This window comes from Pagrus pagrus (genome assembly GCF_965226575.1).
Source record: "Pagrus pagrus genome assembly, chromosome: 17".
Taxonomy (NCBI): Eukaryota; Metazoa; Chordata; class Actinopteri; order Spariformes; family Sparidae; genus Pagrus; species Pagrus pagrus.
In genome coordinates, this window is record NC_140201.1 from 13203335 (window position 1) to 13228375 (window position 25041).

Sequence of the window (25041 nt, forward strand, 5' to 3'; positions counted from 1 at the left end):
ACATGTCTGACTACACCAGGAGCTACTGTTTATTTTATTACTGCTGGATTCATAGTTCCTCAAACGAAACTAAAGGTAAGTACACGTAAGAATAAATGATTGTAAACAGTTTAATTAAGAGCACGGACTAGACACACACAGGAAGATGTCTCAGGTGGGATATTAATTTGTAGGTGGGGATAGACTGAAGTGATTACTCACACGTTCACACTTCCTTTAAATAATTCCCCTATTGTCAATGTTTTAATAATGACAGGATTGGGATTTATTATTAAAACATTGATAATAGGAATCCCAATCCTGTCATAACAGATCCATATCTAACAGTTTGCACTGTCGGTTCCTCCGTGTGTTTATTGGCCTTGCCATCAAACACATGGCAAGACCAGTTGCCATCAATGCTGAATTACTTCACTGTTGCACACTGAGAGTAAATGTCAAGGAAACATCTGCTGCATCGATGACTGACTTGGCTACTTTGCCCGTGTTTACTCCACATGCCAGAGCCCACTGACAAATAATGAGAGTGTAATTTGGGGCTCAGTGAGCCTTAAAATTTCACTTGCATTTCTATCAGTTCAGACAGAAGTGACTCATGTAAAGTACTGTGTGTGGTGACAGGCCATCTCAAGCTTGTGCCTTGAAAACAAAACACTATAAACAAGGCTGAGGCTGTCTTACACTGTTAACAAACACCAGGTTTTATGCTTTTGCAATGCGTGAATGATTTATGATGTAATGATCTAATGATCTGGAATATTACGATAAGCTGCCGTGCATTTGAATTTAAACGGCATTCTGAAGGCCTAAAAGTGGTCTAACAAGGTACACATGCTAACATCAGGCTTACATGCTAACAGGCTAACATGGTAACATATTAACAACAGGCTACTAGGCCTTCTATTGGTCCAACAAGGTACACATGCGAACAACATGCTAACAGGATAAAAGGCTAACACACTAACATAATAACAGCAGGCTAACAGGCCTTTATGTGGTCCAACAAGGTACACTTGCTAACAGGCTGACAGGCTAGCATGCTAACAAGCAACATGGTTGGGTTAATATAAAAACACAGGACATTGCTGTAATATTATGAGAACTTTACTATAAATGTGTATATCTACAGTAGCTACAGATGCGTATTACAGTATCATAATTTTTTTACACCAAAACACTGTATTTTCACTGTAAAATTGTCACTAGAAACACAATATATCACTGTGGTTTTCCTCTGTTTTACTGTAAAATATTTATAGTATACTGCTTTGAATTTACAGCAGTTATTAGCCAGTAATACTAATAATTATAATTTAATAATTTGGAAATAATGCAGTAAGGAATGGTTTGATGCGTTGTGATTTTATATGACGGGACCAAGAGTGTAGACTGAAAAGCAGTGGATCGATAACTGATCCTTGTGGAACCCCACAGGAAATGTTGACCTCCTCAGGTCTGAAGTTGCTCAGAGATGTGGAGGAAATCCTTTTAAATATGTTGAGAAACATTGCAGAACAGATTCAGATACGTTAAAACAGTTTTCTCTGTAGTGACAAGGATATTTAGAAACATACTGAAGAATTAGGTTAAGCATCCAATTTTACAATATTTACAGGCAGGATAATGTTATAGTTATGAGGCGCAAAGGGAAGGAGAGCATGTTTGAAAATAGATCGACAAGTAAACAAGTCTGCTCTGTTCCTCTGCATGTCACACTGTCTCTGAAGACTTTCCATGTTTTCTAGTTAACCCAGACTGACATTTAACCTACTTCTCTGGAGCTTGTTATTGCTATTTTCGTACTTATGACGGTTCAAGTCCAGTCCATGCAGAAGCCAGGGCCTACCAAGAAGGAGGAAGTGCTACACATTTAGCTCGACGTCGACGTCTTCACATTCTAGTTCATCACTGCAAACCTGACAACATGAAGTGGTGCATGTTCCCTGGTGGGGAAGATTCTTCTTCAACCTCGTTACCTGAGCCACTCGCATTGAAGACAAATAGAATTTTTAAGTTCTTATCATTTCAACTCATGCCAGGAGAAGAACATCAAAGATCCTCACCAACTTCTCCCACCCACCACCATGTGGTTTCACATCTGCTCAGCCCAATGACACACTGCTGGGGGAAAGCAGCTCCTCTGAATGTGCACGAGATAAGTGAGCTCAAGGCAAACAGAGCCCACCTCTGGGTGGTATCGTCAGCTGGTGACTGGATATAGGGTGTATGTGCATGTATGTGTGCATGCCTCTGTGTTCTCTCGTAAGTCTCAAATGAGTGTAAACAACATGCGTCTGGCGGGCTGTACAATGTTCTCCATGCAGAGAATTTGCCATAAGCATGTTTGCCTCTCTATGTTAAGTCTATGCTAAGTCTGGAGCTAATATAGACTCCAGTGGCCTTATATTCTCTGTGTATGCCTAAGAACTGGTTAAGAATTAAACATTTAATATTAATTGAGTCAATGGCTATGCTAACATACTGATAATAACTATCACTGCAGTGCTACAATGTCAACATTTCTAAGTTTACTTACCACAAAGTGCAAGTGAGGTTAATGATAATGTCAGTAGCTTAGCAGGTACTTAGTCATGAACCAAAGTATTGGAAAAATGATGGATGGTGGTGGTAAAGGAAAAATAGGCCACAATAATCTATCTAGTGGGACATGAATGTCTGTACCACAGTTTTTTACAAGCTGCTGAGGTCATTCACTCAAACCACAAATGTGAAAATAAAGGAAAAGTAAGCAGAAGAGCAAAGGACCATTAATTCAATCGATCCAGTAGATGTGGAGATACTTCAGTCTGGACTAACGCGTTGATAACACAGATAGTGAGACCCACGACTGTATAAGACTTTAAGTTAAACATTACAGATATTGTGTATCAGCTCAGACTGTAAGACTGACTCATGTCGTACAAGCAGTAAAACCCTGCATGTACATACAGAGATAGCTACTTGTTGCACTTTCACCCACTTCCTCCCCCGGCCTGTAACTCAGATGAACACCTGAAACTCCAGATGTGAGCGCTTACACAAGCTGACACACAGATACAAGGAGAACATACAGTTAAAGCCAGACTGTTCTTTTCTTATCAGTTTTACTGCCTCAGAGGGCTTTAAAAGACTGACCTCATTCAGCGCCTCTCTTATCAATGCAGTTTAGTGTGACGTGCACAAAGGGTTAAAGAGCAGTGGGGTTACAGCCACTGGTGCTGTACCTCACAGCTGTGCATTAGTCTTATGTCATCACTTATATAATAATGAAGCATTAGATTAGATATCGATGGATCCAGTAGCAATCATGATGACAGTATTTTAACCTCTGTGTGGTGAATGTAAATGAATACATTTTTTTGTTACAGGCTCACAGTGCAGGAAGTGAGAAAATATCTGTGGAAAAAGTTCATTTTGACAATTTTCATGCTTTCAGGAATAACTGATTCCTGGAGGGTCAGAGCACAAAGACACCCCAGTTAGAAAACCATGTGTTTCATTGTGCTGTGAAGGCAGTGACAGATGAACAGATAAATATCATAAAGGCACCTCTTGTTGCCAGGAAACACTTTAACAGAGCTTTGACCCTGGCGCTCATTCTGCTCTTAACTCGGCAGTTGTTTTCTTTAGCTGTGCTGACATCTACTGGTCTGTCTCTGTACTAACAGCCAACAGTGTATGATGGGAAGTTGATGCGTACAGTACAGCGAGGGATTCGCTTCAGTCTGCCGATATGATAAAGAACGATTGAAAAATAACATTAAAGCACTGATTTAAAGTCGCTCATAACCTCTGAGAAATTCCTAGATCCTCCTGGGATGTGGTTGAACAGCAATTGCGCTCCTGCTGAAGTATAGTGATGTCTTTATGATGACTTTTCAGGAACTGTCTTTTAAGTCTTAACTCATATTTGTTACACACAGTGGTGTATTTATGTGATTTTTCAGTTATCCACTTGCCTTCAGGCCCACTTATACATGACTAATATAACACAGTAGGTGTTTTTCTTTTCTCCAGACATATTTTGAGACGAATAAGAAGCTGAGCCTGAAGTTGAGCACAAAGAACGTTTCCCTCTTCAGCAGATGAGTGTGAAAACAGCCTTCTCCCGCCAAAGTCTCGCACAGTGAAGCTCAGTGAGCGGAGGGGATCTACCCTAAAGGACCTCGAACAATTTTTGTGGCGCCTGACTCTCTTGTATTTACTTCGTTTTTCCTATTCTAGCAGTCAGCATCAAGTGCCATGCATCATTTGATAGATGAGAACGTTAAAGTTCAGTCAGGCTCATTTCATTTCCCAATTTTACATTTGCTCGTCAGTCAAAATGTGGTGTTTTTCTACTGTGAACTCAGACAGAGCCTCAAGAAGTTCAGTTTTTTTTATCATAATTATTATTTTTAAAGATGGATTTGGCTGTTTTTAGACTTCCATATGCCTTTTGTCTACATTGACCTTTTCTTAAAGTGAAACTCTCGCCAAAAAGCAACCGAGGCTTTATTTATGATTGGGTATGAGTCAAACCTTCACGTACAAGCACACTCATGACCAAAGAGGCACTTTTAAGATTTACCGTAGTTTCGTTTTGGGGCAAGCTCATTTTGAACGGGAGTACATGGGGCATACCACGACGGCATCAAAATGTCTATTTTTAGACCACTAAGAAGGCTCCACACATCATGAAACTTTACTGGTAGCATCACCAGGGTCTCTACTCATGACACGAGCAGTAAGAACATTGTTTGTGTACACAAAGTGTGTGAAAAAGACGGTTTTGAACTACTTACGCTTAGCTACTGGGACTCCGGCGCGCCGCCGCCATTCCAGGCAAAAAGTGTCGATCTCCGAGTGCGGCCATCATGACGGAGAGTAACGGTGGGACGCTCCTCGGGCTTATTTCCAGATGAATTCGCGGATAATTCGTTGTTCTGTCGTTAGTCAAAAGCAACACTGACGTCCATGTTGTTGCTTTTGACTAACGACAGAACAACGAATTATCCGCGAATTCATTACTCTCCGTCATGATGGCCGCACTCGGAGATCGACACTTTTTGCCTGGAATGGCGGCGGCGCGCCGGAGTCCCAGTAGCTAAGCGTAAGTAGTTCAAAACCGTCTTTTTCACACACTTTGTGTACACAAACAATGTTCTTACTGCTCGTGTCATGAGTAGAGACCCTGGTGATGCTACCAGTAAAGTTTCATGATGTGTGGAGCCTTCTTAGTGGTCTAAAAATAGACATTTTGATGCCGTCGTGGTATGCCCCATGTACTCCCGTTCAAAATGAGCTTGCCCCAAAACGAAACTACGGTAAATCTTAAAAGTGCCTCTTTGGTCATGAGTGTGCTTGTACGTGAAGGTTTGACTCATACCCAATCATAAATAAAGCCTCGGTTGCTTTTTGGCGAGAGTTTCACTTTAACAAGTCACAGCCATTTATTATGATATTATCCTTGTTGGTTATTAAAACAGGTGTAATCCTACGCGTCATTTACCGACCATAGATGTGCCCAAAAAGAGAGTAAATAGAAATGTTATTTAATCTTAACAGAGGACAGTGAAGCAAAAGGGACTTTTTTTTACAGAGAAATATACGATCCATTGAACATGAACAACAGAAGTAGCTTGGCTACAGCCATTGCTCGCTGGCACAAAGGAAGAAACTACGGAGCCAAACACGACCTGTGTGATACCACTGAAAAGCATATGGGTAGGATTAGTGGTTCATAAGTTATTAACATTTCAGAACAATAACAATTCGTAGCTGCTGGTGGCTGTTTGGGTCCTTCAGGTTCAATACAACTCAGAATACAATAACAGACCATCTGACCTAAGAGAAGAGATCAGAGAGCAATAAACAGAAATATTTATTTTTCTCTTCTTTGGTATGCATAACTGACATAATACTAAAGCACGGCAAAAGGGAGATCAGCGGATGCATTAACAATTTAAAGGGAACACAGCTGATCAAGGAAAGATAAAAGACATATGTGCAAAAGCGCGATGAAGCGTTGTGCTCCCTTTTGCACCCTATCCACCATGACTGCTAAATCACTTTTCCATTTTAGCGGCTGTCGGTGCACTCCAGTCTGTCTTCCTCTGTGTCTCCACATCTCCCCCTCTGTCTGCATGCTGTCTGCCAGCAGCTGAGGGAGCAATGCCCCAACTGGACAGCAGGTGTGCTCTTACACACTGCAGCACACAAGCCACTGCAGTGCTACCATGTCTGTGTGTGGAAGAGTGTGTGTGTGTGTGTGTGTGTGTGTGTATGCGTCAGGCAGGCGTGCCTGCCAGCTTGGCCACTGATGCTGCTGCCACTCTGCTGAAGGAGAGGAGGGAGAGAGAGGACGCTGGAGGAGAGGAGGGGGATAGAGAGACAGAGAGAGAGAGGGAGTCCAGGCCCAAATAAAGCCATGGGGGCCGGGGCTGGGCCGGGCCCCTTTTTGCTATAAATACACTGGCCGCCTGGAGGTTCGGGTTTGGTGGCTGGTGCTTGGGACCGGCGACCACCACTGCTGTAGCAGCCTTCCTCAGGGGATTCTCCTCCGCATACTCATCCTCCTCACCCTGGTCATCAGTGTTCTGGGCATCCAAGATGCCTCGCGTGGACGCAGACCTCAAGCTGGACTTTAAGGATGTCCTCTTCAGACCCAAGAGGAGCAGCCTGAAGAGCCGCTCAGAGGTCGGTGCTGTTAATGAGTTGTACTCTGATAATGTAATCTAAAGTATTACAGCTACAGTTCAATGGACCATCAGAGCAGGAGACTTTTCAGGAGGAGTGTAATCTGCTTACTGTTGCATTCAGGAAGTGCACTTACGCTTACGCCTCGATGGCTGGTGATGCAAAAGAGATATGTTAACTATTTATACATGGGGGTGCACGACATGGGGCAGTAATTTGAAGGCCTGCAGCACTAACCCTGTTGTCTTTCATCGTCATCATGATTAAAGATGAAATTTAGGCGTATTTACTTACAGAGCAGCTCGTGAATTAACCCATTAATCTCGAAAGGACGTCTTACTTAAGCTGAAAAGTGCACCCTCGGTGTAATTCTATATTTGAGTCTTTTGTTTTGTGTAATCCAGTAGGTGTACACTGTCTTTGTACTTGGGTGAGCAAAAATGCTGTCCTGCAGGAGCCTGTAACAGAGGAGTGACCTTCTTAAAGGTGACAGAAAACAAGGCAAGCCTGTGGCAGACAGAGACTACTAAGTAATCAATGTCAGCAACAACAAAAGAAAAAGAAAAGAGTCAGAGATTAAAAAAATAAGCTTTTGATCAGAATGGGCTTGATTTTGTCATCAATCATTTTCACTGTAAACAGGTTTGACAGGCCACGGTGTATCGAGCTCCCACTGATGTGCCTCTCAGGGACGACACAGCCCTCGCCTTGTTGTTTTATCATCGCAACTTCCTCAACTTAGTTACGTGACACTAGATCAGGAGCTGGAAGCGACTTTAGATCGTGATACTGGTGTGGTGGCACCAGATCGAAGGGGTACAAGTGGGCTGGAGTTGGCGTCTGACAGGTGGCGAGCAACATGAGACACAGGAGACTTCTCAGAAAACCTGTTTAAAAATAGTACTGTGCGTTACAGTCAACCGGAGCACATTCCATACGCCACAGAGCTATCAGGATAACATTAGATATCATATACACTGAGACCCACGACAGCACAAAGAACACACAGTACTCAAACATGCACTGGCTTGACTGAAGGCAGTGAAAGCCAAGTCTGTATTTTGCCATGTTTGTTGAATATCTCACCTCATTCTTGACATTCCTTCACATTTTCTTCAGCTAAATAATAAAGGAAACACCTCAAATAACTGAGAGGATTTCAGACATCAATAGTCGACACAATATGGCTTCAGTGCAGCATATACTGCAGCCAATATGCCGCAGCTAAATCTAATGGCCCATGCACTCCGAAAAGCATCCGTCTGTTGACGTTCTGCCTGCGCTTGTTTGAATTATTGCTGCATTTAGCAGGAGCAGAAATCCACCTGCCATAGCTGAGCTCTCCAGACATCGGCAGAGAGGGGAGGGTGCATGAACATCGTGGAAGATAAACCGCCTGAACAAGAAGAGGTCACGTGGCAGTCAAGCACTGACGCACCACGACTCCCTTCGATCTGGAGTGTACTGTGTACCGGCCCTTCAACTTGTATGGCTGCACATCTGTATCAGCTTAACCAGATGTTTTCATATTTAGCCCCAAACCCCTCCAACTTTTGACTTTAATTACATTGAGGGTGGTTTGTGATTTAATGCAAACATGACAGAATTGTCATGGTACATTTTATACTAGAGCTCTCAAGACTGTTTCACAACTGAGGCTGTTGGATCCATGTGTCATCCTTCGTCATGATTTACTGGTGAATCGACCGGAAACCCCTGAGTCAGTGTGCTGTATTAAAAAGAAGAGGCCCGTATTGATTCGCTGCAGCAAGACGAAGGATACCCTCGACTTCTTATTCATACTTCTTCCTCTTGTTGAAACCATCATGAGTTACAGCTTCATTTTTGCTCTGAAAATGATCTCGCCGCGAAGAAGGTTATGGCACACTTTGTACTGCTAGCCTATTTCCACAGCTGCAGTGGTTTTGCATAATAAATGTCTTGGATCTGCTCAGCGGAAGCTTTCAGCAGTGTGAGACTGTTGGTTCTGAGTAAATGAAATCGTCGCTTGGAGGCTTAAAATCTGAAGTTTCACTTTTCATTGTAACCCTCTTTTTTTTAGCCTTTTCTGCAGCAAATAACAATCCGACCAAAACACAAAGGCCTAATGTGTATCCTTGAGATCAAACTAACAAATGCACTGAGTTTCCGTCCTCACTTTTGCAAAGCCAGTTTTGAAAAATATTCCAAAATGAGATACTGTTTTTCATCCGTTTCTTAGCTTGTAGTCCTACTTTTTACTGCCTTTGTTGGAGACATTGTTACTTTTCTTGGTGTAATGTATGAATGTATGATAAACCTGGATACGTATGAATGACAGACCCACGATTTTGCCCAGTGGTCACTTGCGGTATTGCAGTTAAAATTTCTCCTGTGGCCCAAAAAGCATTTTCCCCGTAGATCACCACTATAAAAGAGATGTCTGTAAAACTGTTACACATTTATGTGTAAACTCCACTCATACTGAGCAGCTAACAGTCCCGTGGTTAGTCATGCTAACTCTCTGGAATAAGATGTACTTTTAGATCTTTCTGGAAGGAATCATTGCTATGAATTGCATCATCAGTGGCATAAATACCTTCCTGTAAAAGGAGCAGCTAGTGTGTCACAATGAACCCTGCTTTGTTATCACGTTACAGCAGCGCTGTGCTAAAGCTAACCACCGGATCTAAATGATTCAGTGCTTCCCCACGAGGACCACACCGACTCAGAACATGAGCCACATGCTTCAAGAAAATCTGCAGTGACAAAAAACAATCCTTCTGTCACATAAAACACTTTCCCAGTTGTAGGCTATGATTAATGTTCACGTCAACGTGTCTTGTCCCCCTCAGGTGGACCTTCAGAGGACCTTCACATTCCGCAACTCCAAACAGACCTACACTGGCATCCCCATCATCGCTGCCAACATGGACACCACGGGGACGTTCGAGATGGCGCAGGTCCTCAGCAAAGTGAGTTTTCGACAGAATGAAAAATACATAGCAGCAGCATTGTGTTTGTGCGTTTGTCTGCCGACATCTGTACGCGTCTATCCGCTGAGATTTCTTTTCAAGTATTTGACATAGAAGCACAAAACAGAAAAACCAGGATGCTGTGGGAAGCCATGGGACATACATGATTTAGAGAGCTTGTCCTAGAAGCAGTTAGACATCTGCTGGCTCCTGTGATGTAGCTAGTTTTCTTCTTGTAAAACCTGTTGACTCAGGAAGTCAAAGTGTCGAAAAATAATGAACCGATTTACTCCTCAGCCTGACGACGGGTTGTTTTCCTGCATGTAAATGATCAGATTGACGCACTGTGCTTCGATTTCTTAATAATTTATTGACTCCCTGTTTTTTCCTCCTCAGCACACACTCTTCACAGCCATTCATAAACACTACACTGTAGAAGAATGGAAGAACTTTGCTGCGAATCATCCAGAGTGTTTAGAGGTAATATCACCAATGTGGGTTGCTCCTCATTAGCAACAGGAAAATAATGACACACATTTTCTAAAAAGGCAGTTGTGGCTTTTCTCCACAGCACATCGCTGCCAGCTCAGGCAGCGGCAGTGCCGATCTGGAGAAGCTGTGTGCCATCTTGGAAGCCGTCCCCGCCCTCAAGTACATCTGTCTGGACGTGGCCAACGGCTACTCTGAGTACTTTGTGGAGTTTGTCAAGACGGTCAGAGGAAAGTTCCCCAAACACACCATCATGGTATGAGGCATGGTTCACCATCTTGGCTGGCAGTTATTAGATGTGCGGTGAGATTTGTGTCTCAGGGGCTGATGCTGGCTGTCTGTCTTGCAGGCCGGTAACGTGGTAACAGGAGAGATGGTGGAGGAGCTCATCCTCTCTGGCGCTGACATCATCAAAGTGGGCATCGGGCCAGGTGGGTGGGCACGAGTGTGTGAGAGCGTGCGAGGAGGGTGATCCGTCTGAGTAAGCAGGCTTCATATTAAACACAGACACAACTGAGACATGAGATAGAGACACGCTGCTTGAGGAGCATTAATAGCAAATTGTGTCTTATAGTTTTGATTTCATAGAGCCAGGTTTTGAATTACAGCTCTTTGGTTGTTGTAGAGACTTACATTAAATGGACTTGCCTAATGTGTGCGCTTGTGTGTTGCAGGGTCTGTGTGCACGACGAGGATCAAGACAGGAGTGGGCTACCCACAACTCAGCGCTGTGATAGAGTGTGCAGACTCAGCTCACGGCCTCAAAGGACACATTATCTCTGTAAGTCCCCAGACCGCGGTGCAGAGACATGACAAGGGGCAGCCACAGCTAGTGAAGTTAGTGTTAGATATTAAAGGAGCAGTTTGAAAGATATGAGAATTTTAGCTTATCAAACATTATCAACAGTGTGTAAGACAACAATGCTGACGTCATGTCAGAGACGTCTGTGTATTGTGTTGCAGAAACCCACGAAAACAGTCTTATAATCACCTCCTCACCTCACCTTGCCCGAGTAAAATGTCAGCGATGAGTTGGGATCTGACCCTGTGACAATCAATAACAATAACTATAATAACTGAAATAGCCAGTCTTGGTCTTGACCCTATCATATACCTATCCCTCAGGTCCTAACACACATTTTCCATGGACCCTTGCCTAAGCTGTAGAGTTGATCAACAAGATAGGCCGAGTAATCAACAAATATTTGCTTATTTAAGTCCATAACACTTTCAATGTTCATAATAATACCAGGTTGCAGCCAGTAGAGGGCATCCTCAGTTGTCTAACGCTGGTAGAACATTATAAATATAATATATAAAAATGTTTTGTGAAGCCGTACAGTGAGACCGACTGTGTATTCCTCCTCTCTCTCTCCAGGACGGTGGCTGCAGTTGCCCAGGAGATGTAGCGAAGGCCTTTGGTAAGTATTCATCCCACCATCTTTGCTCTTTTTATACTTAAATGAGTCACATATCAGGGTCTTGTATGACTGCGTTGCACTGTTCTCACAAAATCTAACCATCATGACCCCTCTGCCTCGGCTCCTCAGGCGCGGGGGCTGATTTTGTAATGATGGGAGGGATGCTCGCAGGTCACGACCAGTGCACCGGGGAGGTGATCGAGAAGAACGGGAAGAAATACAAACTCTTCTACGGCATGAGCTCCGACACAGCCATGAAGAAATATGTGGGGGGAGTTGCTGAGTACAGGTGAGAGAGACTTATACAACCAATATGTCAGTATATTACAATGTTCAGTTTGTGCTCGGTTTAATTGCACAAAACTAATTGTGAAATCATATTGAATGAGTCAATCCACTTCACGCTGTGGTGACACACAGGGAAAGCTATAACACAGGAAATAAACAGTGAATTTGATGAGAAAATGACTGAAAACCAGTGAAATCATCTGTTCATGCAGCACGATCCTTTTACTTGACAAGATATTGCAAAATAAGTTGGTTCAGTCTACAAATAGGAGGGCTCTGATGAGTGTTCAAAGGTTTGAAATAACCAGTTTTTACTTAATTCACTGAATACCAAGAATATAATTCAAGCATAGAAACTAGTAAATCAAGTTTTAGTACATTTAGTCTAATTCTGATGTCTCATTACACCTCATATAAAACCCAATCACCAAGATAGTAACAGTTCAGTGAGATATTTTTACAGTGCATATTTTCACACATGAACTCTGAACAGCTGCATGTGCACATACTGCGTGCCTTATTGTTTCATCTACAAATTGTCCTACTTACTCTCTCTCTCCTCTGCTCTCAGGGCGTCCGAGGGTCGGACAGTGGAGGTGCCCTACAGAGGAGACGTGGAGAACACCATCCGCGACGTGCTGGGCGGCCTCCGCTCCACCTGCACCTACGTGGGCGCCGCCAAGCTCAAAGAGCTGAGCAGGAGAACCACCTTCATCCGCGTCACACAGCAGTCCAGCCACATGTTCACTTAGCAGGGCGTACACGGGTCCACATACGCACAGGTTGCATGATATGCATTGTATATTGTGCAGAGTGTAAACGTGCAATAGGAGGACCCTCACCATGGTCACCCAACCTGTTTCTCTCAGGATATCTGCTGTCAGAAAGCTGTTAGTTTCCTGCAGGTTGTGATTCAAATAAACTCAAATATGACTTGAAACATTCTCCCCAGGAGAATCTCGGCACAGTTATCGACTTAATCCTGCAGCGAGCGCGTTTACATGCTCACAGACTATAATATCACAGATTCATTTTTGAATAGGAGGGTGCAAATAATCCTTATATGAACAGGGATGGATTCTTACTACTGAGGCAGGTGTACTTCAGATCTGATCTTTCAAACTACTCTTTCTAGATCAGATATTTAGAGATCAACGGCACTGAGAATAAACAGGAATGTCAGCTAACACATGGCATGTAAACACACTCAGCAGGAGGAGGCTGATACTCGTGCTTCAATCTCCTGGGGAAGCTGCTGAGCTGTATGCTGGAATGAATGTGCGAATCAATATGCAAGATTCAGAGACGTCACCCCTTTAACTGTCACTGGAGAAATAAAGTGCATGCAGGACCTTCTGCTAATTTCCTCACTGGTGTCCCATCCTTCTGTGAAGTGTTTTTCCAAGGTGTGCAAATCACATTCCTGATGGCATGCAACATAATATGTCTCCTTAGCGTCTGTGTGTGTGTATTTTGGGTTGTGAGGAAGATAATGCTGAAGACCTCTGGATTTATGTATTCTAAACATCTGACATACTTGAGATAACACTCACTCACGTTTAAATATATTGGCCATAGTGGAATATAATATTCATTATTGTGTTTTCATTCGCGTATAATCACCAGAAACTAAGAATCACTGACCCTAGAGAGGGCCTTTCACAGTTTTTGCAACCACCGTGGGGGAGAAAGAGGTGAGGTGTATTCAGTTGGTTGCAATCCGTAGACCTTTAGGAATTGTGGTTTCCGCTGCATTGAGGATTAGGCGAGGAACTTCAGGGGAAAATCATATCAAGCGATGCGACAATTGAACACAATGAAAAATGAAAGTTATAATTCTAACGTGATGTGTATTATAACAAGCCACGAAACAGAGATAATGTGTTAACGGTCATCTATAGTGGGACTATTCTGTCCCATCAGTTTAATAAAGCACCTGGGGTAACACTTTATAATAACCATCATCAATAAATGGCAAATTTAGAGAATTAATAATTAATAAGCCATTCATTAAGCAATTGTAAAGGATTATTAAGATCAGTTGCGACTTCATAATGGCCATCCAGATAATGTTTGTGGCTTAACTAAAGCATTCATTAACTGTTAACTGCAAAACAGAGCCAGGTGATTATATGATCTATATGTTCTGTGTGTCTTCTTAGAGTTAAAAAACAAAACAACAGTTGTGCTGTTTTCGCCACTCAAGTGACTCAAATGAGTGTTACAGTCGACAACCATTCTGCTTCATAACTCATTTATTAACCCAAATTAAATTTAAGATGAAAATATTTTGGTTTATATAACATTAATGAATGGGCAGTGGATCAAAACAGGAAAATGATTTGCCTGGAAGTTAAAAAATTGGTGTTTTAACCACCGTACTGTACGTGATGGGGAAGTCTTGCAGCCTGTTGTACACTAGAGGGAGCCATTTCCAGCTCTATTTCCTCACTGAGTCAAATCAAAGCAGGGAAAATGTCACAGCTAATAAGGTCTTAAATGTGGCGTTCAATAAAGACACAAGACGCACGTTTATTCCAGATATGTCAAGGTTTCATTTTCTTTTTCAAAGAGGTGCATTTGTACAGTTGTCAAATACATACACCGACAAGGTTTCTCCATTGCTATAGAGGAAAGGGGTGGTGAGACACAGGGACTTGGTGAGTACAATATAGTACAAACAAGTTGGCTGGGAACTGCTGCGGCCCCCTGCAGGCCAGACTGTCCGTGCAGGTCTGTGCTGATGTCCGCTTCTCTGCCACCGTCGCACGGGCCAAAAAGTTTCATATCAGTACTTGGTGTCGCAGGTTAGCAGAGAAAACATCTAGACCGACTGGTTGCTAGCCTCAGGGCTGAGTGTTCAGAAGAGGGGGAGGAATCAAATGAGCCACAGCTGACAGATAAGCTCCAGCCATCCGTGGCAGTGGGCAGGGTCAGAGGTCACGAAGCGTACAGCCTGTCCCCTGCTGAAGTGTTTGTCGCCTTGCACAGAGAGGCAGAACAAAGACGTTCAGTACACTGAAGAGTAATCCAAGCCATCTCCAGCATAATACACAGAATATCATAATAATAATTCATAGTTAATTGTCAATAATGACATTTGTTAATCATCTCAAATTATATGTAATAAATTTACATATCTTATAACCCATATGAAACAGCCCACTATGTAAATTGATTGGGGTGAAACTAAACTGTTTAGTGGGCCACTACAAGTTTTTTTTTTTTTTTTCTTTCTGCCTGAGTTGGTTATCCAGCGCTATGGACATTGACGACGTCATACAAAAAAAAAAAAAAAAAGAATGAAAAAAAAGGAATCCTGATCGAATTCTGTTCACTTTTAAAACACGACAAAGTGCCAAAAACACATCCTTTTTGCAAAATGAAAGTACAAACATCAAGAAACAAAGAGCACACATGCCTTATTTTTCTGATCGAAAAGTCAAAGCTCACACACCAACATTCATTTTATTTGTAAAATTGTGCAAGAAGCCAATTTAAAAAAAAAAAAAAAAAAAGACGACATTAGCAGTGTTCCTCCAGTGAGGAAGCTTGTCATAAAAACTCAACAATGACACATTCTCTACATAGTTTCAAGTCCCCTGACATTATATTGAGTGCTACAAGGAGACCAAAAACACAGAAAAAAGCTCCTGCACCAAAGGTAATGCAAACAAAGCGAAAAGGTTTGTACGCACCGTTTTCACACCGCGCCACCAAACGGAGCTGTGCCTTGAAAACTCCTTACGTAACGCCGAATTAGAACTCAAAATGTGAACAGAACAGGACCCAATAGGCGGCATTGGCCCGGCTGGTGTGCGGCGGAAAAGATTCCAAACAAACCCAACAAAAGAAGGGATGCATTCCATGAGAAAAGGTTTTCCTAGTAGAAAGGAACCAAGGAACCACCTAACACCTCGGCCCGTTGGACCCAAGAACGCGCCGGGCGCCAAGCGAGATGGAGCACAGACAGATAAACACAAGGTTACGGCAAGGTGATGTGCAAAAACTTAAACTGAACCATCTCTCTTTTTCATCCTTATTCACCCCCTTTTTTTAAAAATCATTCTCATTCTCTCTGTCTGTTTTGAATGAATGTTACCCCCTAGGGAAGGTATCGGTCTGAGACAGAGGGGTTAGACCGAGCCCGTCCTAGGATTAGAAAGTGCTGAAACATTATCAAGTCTTTTACATCTACTTACATGTGCATCTCTGTTGGTTGGTTGTTTTTTTTTCTTTTCTTGTTTTTTTTTTTTGCTTTTTTTTTACAAAAAAGTGGTCCCCACTAGCAATGAGGTTTATTTTTTTTCTTCTGTGGGTCTCACCTTGAACCGTGGAGGGTCAGGGTTTACGATCTCACAGACAATTAGAGGAGATAACACTCCGTTACACACACACACACACACTTGCCTCACACACTCTCAACACTCTCATACACATTTGAACACACGACATATGTTGCAGACACACACACACACACACAAAGGAGACGTGACACAGTCTCTCGCACACATTCAAATTGAGGAAGGCCGCAAGGACAAAAGGGAAAGAGACAAACTCTTCGTTGGTTTTGTTTCACTTCACAAACATCCTGACTCTAAGATGTGACACACACACCATCAGACAGTAAAATACACAAGCCATTAACAAGGATGAGACACTGGAGTAGGACTATGCTACATACACTTGGCACAGCGAAGGGGGGACAAAATGTAAGTATTGCACATTGTGGTACATTTAAGGGGATAAAAAGGGTCAACTTGGGATCATCGTAACAAAATCAAAACTACACCAAACCCTCAAAAAAATGCTGCTATGATGTGCCGTTCCCTCTCCTGCATTCACAACGTGTCTACAATTCAGATTGCTTTGTTTCATAGTCTATAATTGAGCATGCATTTCCACTTAAGTATAAACACAATGACCTGTATACGCTAGTCATGAAAAGGAGACCGAATATCAAAAAGTGATGTCCAGAGGTCGGGGGTCGGGGAGGGGCAGGCGGCCCAGGCCAGGCCACACTGAAAGGTAGCTAACGGTTGTCGAGGGTTAATCGATTGCTTCGCCTCAAGAAGAGGTGCTTGTGAGGCTGGCTGGCTATGATTGGGTACCTGAAACGAAGTTAACGAGGTCACTACGGGAGTCGTGGCAACGAGACAGACCTGGACAGACACACCTGCAGTGTGACAACAGAGCTCTGACCGGCTGGGACAGTGGAGGTTTCGGGGGTTCAGTTACTGCATATATGAGACACTTCCCTGAAAAACTAGCAACTGGCGTTGCGACTGCAATTTCTCTTTAAATGTACTTTATGATAAGGGGAACAGGAGTATTAGCATCTAAAAACGTTTTCCGGTAGGTCGTATTTTCTCTGTGGGAAGAAGGGAGGAGCGGTTTTGGTTGCAATGCTAGAGGATTATTATTATTAAATGTTTATTGCAGAGAGCTTGAGTGGAATGACTGTGTGTGTATGTGTGTGTGTTCCACTCACACACGAGCAGAGTGCCTGAATATTGTCGAACTATTGCTTTCTAAGGTAACCGAAGCAACAAAAGTGTCACTTGGCTTTGGCTAAAAATGTCTGCTTAGATGTCGTCGTTCTTATTTTTCATTCGTTGGGAAAGGGGGTTGGGGGGGAAAAAAAGTAGACATTTACAAAACACACAGCCGCAAAACACACAGATTGCAAAACATGCACGTGCACACACACACACGCACACACACACACACACACACACACAGACACAGACACACCACTATTCCTACTACTGACGTTGATGATGTTTCAATAGGAAAAGGAAGAAATGAAAATAAACTACTGTGGCGGTGTTGATCTGAGGAACCCTGTTTTATTATAAAAAATAAAGCATTTTCAAATCTCATATTGGGTCTACTCACTCACTCACCATCACCATCCATCTGCCCAACTATCCATCCATTCCTCATTCATCTGAGCACACATCCATCCTGCCATCACCCTGGTAAACTCTCACCTGCTGAAACAGCGCTGCCCCACACAGCTAAACCGATATACAACCAGTGGGATGAAAATATGACCGAACCACTTCTTCTTCTTCTTCTTCTAGAGGCAACCGACGACGCTGCTGACTGAAAAACATTCCTGCCATATAACAACACCTTAATACAGAGGCAGAGTAGAAAGCTCAACAGATATGCCTGCGTGACGCCGCCTCTTCTCCACCTTCTTTACAACACGACTGTGCCAGAAACCTGCAGATGCTAATCTTACTACTGTCCGTGCTCATACTGTGAAAATGTATTCGCTGAATGGCACCAGAACATAATGAATCCCAGACCATGTGTGTCCACCATCGCTGATAGATTTAAAGGTCCCATTGTGTGTAGAGAGTTTGAATTGTATGTCTTTTCTTATTATAAAGCTCTGTACAAATATTTCTGACTAAAGAGACAGGTGATAAAACGGAGCATTTAAGACGGGTGCTGCAGCGCCCGACAGTATATGAAAACTAGTGCGATGATTTTTGAACATTAAAGCCTTTTTTAAAAACATTTTCTAACAGACGCCCAAAACAAAAGTGTGAACCTTGAAGATGAGCGCGACATGGGACCTTTAAAAAACGCCAATTTCAATGACCTTTTACTCAAATGTAAAAACGGAAAAAATATCAGCGTATTTCACTTCTATTTCAGGGTCTTTTTTACATACAGTGTAATCCAATAATCATCAGGTGGCACACACTTCACATTACAAAAAAAAAACAAGCTGAGAATAAAAGAGCAGAGCTTGGGCTTTCATATGCAAGTAAAGAGCTTGCGAGAAGCTTTGCATACAAAGCTCGAATCATTGGGACAACCAAGCAAGCACATCTGTTGAGGTATCTGCTACATCTTAGCTGAACCCTAGTCCCTACACCCTAGTTTCAAGAGCAGTAAAAGTGGACCAAAAAAGTCTCAATTTCTTTTCTTCATACACTACAACTGGTATATCTTTAACTAAAGTCAGTAAATTCAGTAGGCAGGCACATGTTAAAATTCTGTTTTACAGCTGTGGTTATGTTCGTAAAAACTCAAATGTAATTTGACCTTAACTGCGCTGATGTAGAAACTTTTCCTCTAGTGCCTGTTGAGGAACAAAAACCCTGGTCTCCTCCAGTGTGTTACGTGGTCTAGGGCTCGTTTCAGGACAGGGCCGTTAAATATTACGTCTCTGCCTTTCTCCCTCCTCCTGATGTGCAAATTGCAAGATTCTCTTAAGTACGACTCCAAGTAGAAACACTGGACATTTAGCACTGTCTATATATCAAATGAGTACATCCTTTTCCTATACACAGTATACATACAATCATACACAAACTCACACACATACACAAACACACCGCAGAGCACTTTCTGTGCAACTGTACTGTTCTCAGTGTGCATTCATTTACTGTAATGTCAGTCAACTAGTGTCTTTGCAGGAGGGACAATATGCACCAAAATCATTCATCTGCTCATCAACAAATACAGTACATGTTATAGGTCATCGAGTTTCAGGGAAGGTCTGTACTGTTTTGTGTTTGTGTAAGCGTGTGTGTGTGTATGGACAGACACAGACCGGCATCATGCACACTCTAGCACACGCACACTTACATTACAAATATATGACACCCTTCAAAACATCATTGGGATATTTCAAAGCCTTTTTCCTTGTTAATCTTTATGCCAGATCTCAAACTTTCAAAACACATGCCAATACTTTTCCCCTAACTTTTGCATGGTTCGCTGGCTATACAAGCGCACATGCTGAAAACCCATGATGTATCTAATTCCTTTTGTCGCCATTATTTTTTTCTCTAACCACCTACCGACTGGAATTTTCTCCAATAACAACCATCCCTTTCTTTGTGATCCCATGGCACATCCGCTCCCACGACCCCTTCACTTTTCCAAAAGCTTCACCTTTCCAAAGTGCTGCTGCTACTTTCCACCCTCGTCTAAATTTAAAAAGTCTAAAAAGAACATACAGTACTGCTTAAAAACAGAGACAACAAATTTTTTTTGTCGGCTGTATGGTGAGTGTGACAGGTGTGTTAAGTGCTTTGAAACATCCTGACCCTCTCAGAACTGACATGCAAGACTCTCTCGGTTCCTCTCACACAGCCTCTCTCTGTAAAAAAATATAAAGAAATTCATCAAAAAATGATTGTATTCATTGTATGAAGTCTTCCTCTTAACATTTCTTTTAAAGTGAAGTTCGCCAACCCAGTGTGTTTGCACTTGTATGTGTTAGGTTAGGGTATCTCACATTTATACATTAACATTGACCCACCGAGGTTCCATCTAGGACTAAATGACCCCTGATTAAGGTTTTTGACAATCATTGAAAACAACTATCTGGTGAGATAGAAGACGTGGGGTTCAAAAACAAAAAAGAAAGAAAAAAAGAAAGAAAATTAAAATGCTGAAGATGAAAGTAAAGACTCCATCGTCATCAAACTGAACAGAGTAAGTTTTGTTCCCTCTCTATTGTGTGGCACACTGGCACTACCATTGACGCATATAAAGATGGACGACTGCGCAGTAGTGATGGGGCGGTAGAGCTGTCACCACCTTTTTATGCCATCAAATAACTAATTAAAACCAAACTTTGGCGTCTGCGTTATCCCTCACTTGGTGTGTTAACCATTTATCTGAGACATATTTTGAGTTTTTAGTTTGGACCTTGTCCCATTGGCTAACATGGAGGGGTTGGGATTTTTTTTTTTAACCTATACTGCAGCTGGCCACCAGGGGGCGCTCTGAATGTTTTGGCTTCACCTTTGGTGAGCTGTCAGAGACCATATTACCAGGGCAGCCATTTTCCTCTGATGTCACACAAATCCTGGGATAATGTTGTGCTGCTGTTTTCTAGGTTGCAAGTCTCTTTGGGAATCTTACAAATGATCATTTCACTGCTTCATGATTGATCATCAACTGAAAAGATGATGCAGAGTGTAAATCTGGAGGGACATCAGGCTATATTTCAAGGTAAAACAACCCATTTTATCAGCTGTTAGTTAACTAGCTTCCTAGCTAGCACTACCGTTTGATTACATGTGATATTTTGGAATTAATTTACGTCTTTCCTGTTGTATTGTTACACTACAAAACAGTGTGCTTAGCAAGGAGGTAGCTGAATGCTAACCCTAGCTGTTGTCTAACAGAAGCTAATGTCAATGAGTTATCAAATATGTTTTTGTACCTTGAAATATGGCCCCATGTTCCTCCAGATTTTCAGTCTATTAGTAATCAGGAGGCGATAAATGATAACAATTTGTCAGATTCCCTACAAAAACAGCAGCTGACATTTGAGCTTCCCGCACTGAGTGTGACATCAGAGGAAAATGGCTGCCGAGTGAATATGGTCTATGTCGTCCATCTTTATATACAGTCAACTGGCACCACTTGATGACATCACTGGTCAGGCCTGGCACACCCTGATGACACTGTGAATAGCACATAGTACGTTTACAAGAGATGGAGGATTTTTCAACTCCAATTCTGATTTCGCTAATGAAACACTTCATGATTTAGCCACAAATCCTCCATGCTCAGGATCAGCTGATGTTCTATCGCCCCCGTGGCTCGCTGTGTAAAACCACTGGCTTGGCAAGAGTTGGTGAATAAGTGTTTTCATCCGGACAGCATCTCTTGCTGAGCGCAGGGAGAGAAATCACTGTCAAGAAGCTAACTGTGAGCTGATTCAATTTACAATTTACATAATGTGTACTGCCAGCCAAGTAGAGCCATCAAGCATTGCTACCGTGGGCCACACAGCCACCAATTAACATTTAGCACACTCCACAAATCCCTCACCATAAGTCATCTCATGAAAACCACCAAAACGGCACTGATTGCTTGTGTGATATCAAATCCATCTATAAAAAAAAAATGTGTTATAAACTACATGGACTTTATGTAAGGTGATACCATGTAGGGTAAGTTTACCTCTACAGTACAGTATTCAAGATAGAAAAATAAAAACAGAAACAAAACTTTAAAATCAAGACAAATGAAACATTAATGTGGGCATTCATGTTTTTTTGTAGAATCCTTTTATGTTTTTTCTTCCAGATCCCAATGGTTATTTAACAATCCTGCTAGCCTTCACTTGCCAATATTCGACCTTCCCTCAATACTGACTTTCACCTCATGAGGGATGAAGGAAGGTTTGGGCAGGGTCAAGGGCGGCTCCTCCTCTGATTTTTCTACTTTTCGACCTTCAGGGGCAGACCATCTCCTCTTCCTACCCCCTGATGGCTTACTGGAGCCAGCTTCGGCGCTGTTGACCACCTGACCTTTAGAAACTCTTTCCCCAAACATGAGATCTCCGTTTTCCACATTGTTGCCCCTTCCACTCCCATTCCCACTTCCACCTTCCCCTCGCTGGCTGATGCCGTTTTCCCGCTCGCTGTGCCTGGAGCCTCCTCCACTGCAGCTTTGGGGAGCGTCTGAGACAGCTCTGTGGGGTTTGAGGTGGCTGGAGGCTGGGACAGACGCAGGGGTGGCCAGCTCCAGGGGCTGAGTCTTCTTGAGAGAGCCATTCCTCAGGTTCTTGAGGGTGAGTGAAATACAAACATCACCCACAGAAAGCTTGGTGCAAGGCAGCTCCAGAAGCTGGGTGGTCCGGTCAGGGCAGCATGAAGACCAGCCTTGGCCAAAGACGAAGAAGGGGTACTCAACCAACACCTCGACACTCACCTGAAGGAGAGGGAATGGTGGAAAGACATATCAACACAAAGACACATCTGTACTCTAAAGCCCCTAAACAGACTCACGAATAACACTAAAAAAACTTGAGCTTATCTGCTTCATCAGGACTGTGGTTGGATCAACTGACCAACTATCACCACATTCTGGTTCAAATGTTGCCAGCACTTATTGGACAGCGAGATGTCTGTTTTGAAGCCTGAAGTAGAAAGTACAGCTATTTGTGTTAAATGTAGGGAGTAAAAGTAAAAAGTTAAATACTCAAAATCTACTTGAGTACAGTAACAAAGTATTTTCATAGTGAGTATAGTTCATTACTTCCCAGCTCTGCATTGAAGCACATTCTTCCCCACAACACATGCAGAAATCTCTCATGTCAGAAACTCAAAACTGTTCTAACTTTGGCAGAGAAGCGTTCATGTTCATGTTTAAGGACAGAGAGATGACTGCTTGTCAAAAGCGACAAGGATGTTAGTTTTGTCTAAATTTAGCTGAATGAAAAGACATTTTGTAACATCCTTAAAATCAGCATGACAATTATGTAATAACTCTGATGGGGTTGTTAGAGGCACAGCTGGATATTTGTGGCATAGCTTTTAGAAAAGGAAATATTTTTTCCCACTTGGAATAAATTCTTCTGTCTGAATTCTGGATTGAGTTCTGTACTGTAACCTGCATTATCTTTTGTATGTATGACAGAATGAAGAGACTGCTTCATTGAATGCTCTGAGATACGACTGGTGGAGAGAAATAAACCTGAAGAGAAAGAAGATGAAGTGAAGGAATAACTGAAATATCGCAGAGAGAATGAGAAGGTGGGAGTGGAGAAAGTTACTGACATGGAGATGAAAAGGCGAGATTACAAAGGGAGGGTGGGTTGAACAAGAAGAGGAGTGAGGAAGTGAGTGTGAAAGAGAACAATGTCAAGAACGATACAAGTGTAAGATGTATCAAACACCCTCTCAAAGCAAACGTCAGGCAATATTTTCCCTCCCGTATTATATAATTTTTGACTTCTCCGAGTGAGTCCTCTGAGTGTGGACTCAAAGCTGCTACCACCTCTCAGGGAAGGAAAAAAAAAAAAAAAAAGTAAGAAGAGCCACTGATGGAGTACAAGAGAGAAAGATAAGTCTTTGAAAGATTGTCAGCTTTTGTGGGGTACAGTATCAAAGAGCAGCCGGGGGCGGGAGAGATGGTTAGAGATGTGCTGTGTGGGTGGACGAGTCACAGCGTGGACAGATGAAATAGATTAACTGGCTTTAACGCACACCCTCAAAGACAGTGAGGGCTGCATGTGTGAGTGTGTGAGTGTGTGCGAGTGTGTTTCAAGGAGTTCGGGAGAACCAGAGGCAGAAAATAGAAGGATAAATTGTAGCATAGTATTAGATGTTAGGAGATTACTGAGAGATCGAAGTTTTAAGAGGGAGAGTTCAATGTCAGAGTACAAAACATTATCTAGGGGCTTGTAACCTGAGTCTTACTCTAAATCAATGCATTAGGTATTTTACAGGAAATGAACAAATACTTCAAAAAGTATAACATAGAGCAGTAGAAACGTGGTACTGTATCAGTGCACTAATGTTCCTGGCTTTACTGAATACTTGAAAGAAAACCTGATGCGTTGACTCCAACAGTCGAATCTTTGAACTTTGAATACAGCCCGTAATCAGAACATGCCAACATGACATGTGAATGTACATGACATCCATCCAAGTACATTGAACTAAATCACAGAAGGAATAGCAGAGTCCTGTGAGATTCATGATTATAGAGTCATTAATAAGGGAGTAGCTCAACACTTGTCGTTCAGCATTAATAACACCAGCATGCGTATACATGAAAGCCTTCTTAGGGAACTAGCTTGGCATTGCATTGTGCTCAGGGTTTTAGGAAGTAGTTTAAAAAGACTGAAAACATACAGTAAAAAACAGTTGAAAAACTTGATAGAGGACTTAAACAATTAACCAATTATGAAAAATTGTTCTCACTTAACCTTTTGTTGTCCAGCTAATCTTTAAAATTGGGAAAACTAAAATAGGTCCTGATAGAAGCTTCCGCAAAGAAAACTTATTATCTTTGTAAAATCACACTCATAAAATGCATTTAAGTTAGTAAATAGTTTTACTTTCTTATACTATATATAAGACAGTTATAATAGAGACAACTGAAACCAATCTCATGTCTGTGCATTAACAATAGACGCTGCACTGGGAGTCAATAAGCTTAGCTTAGCATAAAGACTGCAAGCCAGAGGAAACGGCTTCTAGCACGTTTAACAAGTTGAAGTTCTCCAGGAAGTCAAAGCACACCTGTTATACCACATTTTGTCGTTTTAACGTTGTTCTGCCTTCTGTTCAGTTCATGTATAACGGTTCAGCTGAATTTGGAGTACTGTAGTGCCCCCTACTGGTTGTCCAGCTGCAGCAGAGTTGTAGTTAATGAGGCATGGCGGAGAGCAGAGTGCTACTGCTTCTCCTGCTGCAGTTTATCTCAGTACATTG

At 42.3% G+C, this 25041-nt stretch overlaps 2 protein-coding genes across 3 annotated transcripts in view; one reads left to right on the top strand and one right to left on the bottom strand.

Moving 5' to 3' along the window:
- Window positions 1-6334: 6334 nt before the first annotated feature.
- gmpr (guanosine monophosphate reductase) lies at window positions 6335-13200 on the top strand. Its single transcript, XM_084379619.1, has 9 exons — window positions 6335-6678; window positions 9513-9632; window positions 10029-10112; window positions 10204-10377; window positions 10471-10552; window positions 10796-10902; window positions 11500-11542; window positions 11672-11831; window positions 12402-13200. Exons 1-9 carry the CDS (start codon window positions 6592-6594, stop codon window positions 12580-12582), a joined length of 1038 nt encoding a protein of 345 aa, XP_084235745.1. The 5' UTR covers window positions 6335-6591; the 3' UTR covers window positions 12583-13200.
- A 2853-nt stretch (window positions 13201-16053) lies between these two features.
- The window catches only part of atxn1a (ataxin 1a), a 94200-nt gene continuing 85212 nt past the window's right edge, over window positions 16054-25041 (bottom strand). For both annotated transcript variants that reach the window (XM_084380092.1, XM_084380093.1), the window contains one exon: window positions 16054-22531. In XM_084380092.1, the coding sequence (XP_084236218.1) occupies window positions 21938-22531 (594 nt within the window). In that variant the 3' untranslated portion in view covers window positions 16054-21937. The remainder of the gene's footprint in view (window positions 22532-25041) is intronic.

Bases quoted from the DNA above. Each gene is read 5' to 3' on its own strand.
- gmpr (XM_084379619.1), top strand. From the start codon at position 6,592: ATGCCTCGCGTGGACGCAGACCTCAAGCTGGACTTTAAGGATGTCCTC. The intron at 10,553-10,795 runs GTGGGTGGGCAC...TGTGTGTTGCAG, and splicing joins CAAAGTGGGCATCGGGCCAG to GGTCTGTGTGCACGACGAGG. The intron at 11,832-12,401 runs GTGAGAGAGACT...CTCTGCTCTCAG, and splicing joins GGGGGAGTTGCTGAGTACAG to GGCGTCCGAGGGTCGGACAG.